Genomic DNA, 4,656 nt, shown 5'->3' with positions numbered 1-4,656 from the left:
AAACTGATGCTAATAGTGTTGAAGTAACTTCCCCAATGTTACAAAACACTAGAATTCTAATTGGTTTGTCTGACTTTAGAGCCTAAGTTTGTAATCAATAGCCATTTGATTTCCCTGTTAAGAATAAGGTTGTATATCACGTCAATAATAAAATAACTTCATTTTTCTATAATAGGGTTGGAATTCAGATATAATCAGTTTCAAATGACTCTTTTTTTTCTTATGCTTAAACCTGACCTGTGAAATTTTAATATGAGTCTCAAAGTACTGATATGTAAGTGCTATGAATTGTGCTTTTTTAAAAAATTATTTTTATTAATTCCTCAATTGAAACAAGGTGGTGACTCTAGTTTTCCAAGCACCTTTAATTTTTCACTCATGCTTAATTTGAAACACAGCTGTTTCCCATAAAATCATTTTCAATTGAAGCTTAAGGCTTTTTTTTAGTTTTCCTTTAAAAATGTTTATAGAAGGAGATTTTAGAAATCAAAAATCTCTTTCTCTAAAGGGAAAAAGTTTATGACAGTTATGATGACCCTCTTAGAAACCAGAATTAATGGTGGCTTCTAAGAATCATGGGAAGAAGACTAATGAATCTCAGATCATATTCAAAATGGTATTTGTTTCTTATTTTTAAAAACCATCTGCCTTCATTTTGTATTTTTGTCTTTTTTATACAACTCTTTGTAATTCCTTTCTTTAAAAAACAGAATACTAATTGTCACAATAGCACATTTAAAACTGAATTTTAAATTGATCATTCATTATCCCATGGTTACATTCATGGATGTTCCCAAAAGTCAAAATTACTCAATAGTGTTGTGTTTTAAAAATACCTCGCTTGTTATAGTTTGGTACAGTTTCTTTATAAATTCTGTAGTATTGTCACTTTTCATTTAAAATCAACTTTTTCAAAACTATTTCTTAATGAGCTTAATTTGATTAATTTCATTTAGTCACATCTGTTCATGATTGTTTCTCCTTTTACACTCCATACAAATCATGAAATTAATCTAATTATATACCATTATCAGCTGCAAGGAAAGGGTTCTACAGTTTTTTACCTTTTAACTCCAGGTAGGAGATTAAAACTTGTTTTTTCTTAACATGGAAAGGGTAGTAACTTAAAATGGATTTCTGTACAGTTTTTATGAAAAGATTAACCAGTTTATTAGTGTTTTTCACATTTTAAAATTTGTTCTAAACATTTGTGTTTTTGTTGATGGCAGTGCTTGTCGTAGTATTAGAGAACATTTCTTGAGTGCAGCTGTGGTATAGAGTAAAAAAGTTTTCTTTATAGGTTATTTCTATAGCTGCCAGATAAAATACAGGATTCCCAGTTAATTTTGAATTTTAAATAAATAACAAATATTTTTTAGTACAAGTATCTCCCATGCAGTACTTGGGCATACACTAAAAATGTAGTACAAATACTACAACTTACATTAAAAGTATTTCATCTGAAATTCAAATTTAACTACCATCTTGTATTTTTATTATCTGACAGCACTAACTGTGTATTTGGATGATAAAACTAAATCTTTGGGGGATTTCTTGTATTTGCACAGGTGATGATGAGCAGAGTGACTGGTTCTACGAAAAGGAATCAGGCGGAGCATGTGGTATCACTGGAGTTGTGCCCTGGTGGGAAAAGGAAGATCCTACTGAGCTAGACAAAAATTTACCAGATCCTGTCTTTGAAAGTATCTTAACTGGTTCTTTTCCCCTTATGTCACATCCGGGCAGAAGAGGTCAGTAGTGCTGCCTATAACTGGTGGATACAATGGGCTTATGGTCAATCTAGAAATACTCACTCAAAGAGGATAAAGTGAAAATTAGAGAATGTAAACACAAAGTGCTATATGAAGAAATATGTTGGCCACTAATTCAGCTACCATTTATCATGCTTTCAAATTGTTAGAAATATTGACTTGCTTTCTTCTAGGCCTATTCTGAAAATCGTGAAATGACAGGAAGGTGAGTTGGGAGAAAAGAAACACCTTGGATATCACTCTAGTGTTTAAACACTGGGTAGTTAACTGCTGACTGCATTAGAACCCTGCTAGGCATTACTTCATTTCTTTTAAGTGTGAGTTTTGCATTTTCCCCAGTAATATTCATGGCGTCTAACCCCACCAATATTAATTCTCTGTTGATAGGATCTTCTTTTTCTATGCTCCGGTGATCATACAGTCTTCTAAATTGAGTACTTTGATTTTCCAGGTTTCCAAGCTAGACTCAGTCGCCTTCATGGAATGCCTTCAAAGAATATTAAAAAGTCTGGAGGAACTCCAACTTCAATGGTAGGCATGCTTTTTTTTGGTTTAATTGTCATGTTCGGAAATGTTTCCATTTCTATGGAATAAAAAGCCACATCCTCATCCTTTATTCACATTCTAATGTTATACTGAAAAATAATCCATTTTTTTGTAGGCTACAAACTGGACCAGTGAGATTCCCCTATAAACCAAATCTTCTAATGCTATTAAATTAGTTACGTTTTGAACATCTGGGGAATGACATTCGAGGGAACCTGGCTCCTGTCCTCTTCCCTGGAGGAATATCATTGAAGTGAGAGCCTCTTTGATGAAAAGATGGGGCTGTTTTTGCTGGAGGACTGGTATTCTTCCTTTTAGTCAGAAGTGAACCTTATTGGGGAGGCTTTCTAGGGATTTAGGTTGGCCCAGGGTGAATAGAAACTACTGTAAATTTTATATATTTTTCTCTTTTATGATTTTTACATTGAATCCATTTATGTATTATTTGCTTTGCCAAAATGCTAACAAAAGCTAGAAAATTAAAAGCTTCCAGATCTAACCTAAGTATTCCTTAATGTTTATATTGTGACTGGTTAAGAATTAATTTTTATATATCTGACTGTTGTAAATAAAAATCATGATGCATTTACATTTATGGTTCGTTTTTAGAGAAGTCTTACATAACCAGCATTATTTAAAATATTTGCATTTTACTCAGGGTATTTTAACAAGGGCTAAGATGAGTAGTAGGTAGGGTTAATAATCTTGCTGGAGTTTATATTTTGTTCAGTTTCCTTTCTACTTGGATAATCTGCTCTGTATTACAAACCCATTGTATTTTATAGTATAGTTTTCATTGTACTTCAAAAATCATACTATTCCTAAACTAGCCACAGTGATAACTAGTCTGCACAAGTAGAATCATTTACCTTTGAAATTATTGGCTTTGTCTGATACCTGAAACACATCAAAATTATTATTTTGGCTTAGCACTTTATGAAATTATGTGAAAGCTGGTATTTGAACAAATACTGTGTAACTCTGAATCATATTGTCATGTTTAAAAGTGAGAGCTGCTTGTACATCCTTAGAACAGCAGACCATATGTGTCACTGTGAGTGTCAGAAATACTTGCATGAACTCATTTTCACCAAGCAGGGGGGAAATGTAATGTTTCTGTTGATGATATAATTTAGATACTATACTAAGTTCAGGCCATTTGATTTCTTCAAAATGGTTATATTAAAATGATTAATATTTTTATTAAGCTTTGATAATTGATGAAAACAATGTGATTTAATACATGTATTTTTATATTATTGTATGGATTGTCAATTCAGCATTTAATGGCCTACTTAAATATGATTGGAAAAGAAACTTAAAGTTACCACTGCCTTTACCTACAGTTATTACAATCTGAAAGATTTCAACAAATCTCCTTTTAGATTGCTTGTCTAAACTGGAGAGAGATTAAAAATGGTAAAGTGCAACTTTGAGTCTCTTTACCTTTGCATATTTAAGGTAATATTTAAAGGTACAGTAATGTGGTATTGGTAATTGTAAGCTTTTTTATGCTATGTCTTTGGAGTGAAAAGTCATGGTTTTTTCCTGAATTACATAAATGCTTTTATTTTATTTTGTATAATGACTGTCTTTTAGGTCTGAATAAGTCACTTTAAAACCTTGGCCTATGAACTTTGCCTTACCAATCATGAATCTAGATGAATGCTATCTAGTTCTTGGTTCAGTTTTACCTATTTTTATTTTTGGTTCACTGCTTGCTTGAGCATAGCTGGGATTTGTAGCCCATTTTCTAGGCTTATTGCAATCTCACTGTGGTATTTTATAGAAGCTATTACAACTGATAGGCTAGCTTCATGGTATTGATGATACATGGCTTAACCATACTAAAAACTGCCTTTCCTCTCTAAACTGTAAAAAGGTGATTAAGTTTCACTTGATGGAGATATACTATATATGTGTGTTTGTCATGGAACTAGTGCATTAGGCCATAAACTGTTTTTCTGGTCTACATTTTTTGTATTTGAAATTTTACTGAAGACAATGGACTCCTTCAGGTCTTTTTTTCTTTCAACGCTGAATTGTCCTTGTTTAGATTTTTAAGTACTGTAATTTTTTTTTTCAATAAAATCTCTGACTTGGGCAAGAAAGGTAAGAGTTCTAATTTGTGCTGATATTTTTCTAATTTCTTATGCTAAGATTTTGTTGTCACTTGTACTGTTCATACTATATAGAACTACCTAGTTTTAAAAATTATAATCTCACAAAACAGTCATCTTTAAACAGTACCCATGACATCTGGTAATAAGAAATGAAATTTAATTACCTTAGACTTTCACACTGGAAAGCCAGATTGCTTTTAAGAGAGATTAATTTT

At 31.9% G+C, this 4,656-nt stretch overlaps 1 protein-coding gene across 1 annotated transcript in view; it reads left to right on the top strand.

The window, feature by feature from the left end:
• Window positions 1-4,434, top strand: part of LOC105826930 (G patch domain-containing protein 2) — a 21,233-nt gene extending 16,799 nt beyond the window's left edge. Inside the window, exons 4-6 of the mRNA XM_012664947.1 lie at window positions 1,569-1,751; window positions 2,224-2,303; window positions 2,434-4,434. Of these exons, the coding sequence (XP_012520401.1) occupies window positions 1,569-1,751; window positions 2,224-2,303; window positions 2,434-2,466 (296 nt within the window). The 3' untranslated portion in view covers window positions 2,467-4,434. The remainder of the gene's footprint in view (window positions 1-1,568; window positions 1,752-2,223; window positions 2,304-2,433) is intronic.
• Window positions 4,435-4,656: the final 222 nt, after the last annotated feature.

Source organism: Propithecus coquereli, unplaced genomic scaffold (assembly GCF_000956105.1).
Source record: "Propithecus coquereli isolate 6110/MARCELLA unplaced genomic scaffold, Pcoq_1.0 Scaffold94, whole genome shotgun sequence".
NCBI lineage: Eukaryota > Metazoa > Chordata > Mammalia > Primates > Indriidae > Propithecus > Propithecus coquereli.
This window is presented reverse-complemented; position numbering and strand designations above follow the sequence as displayed.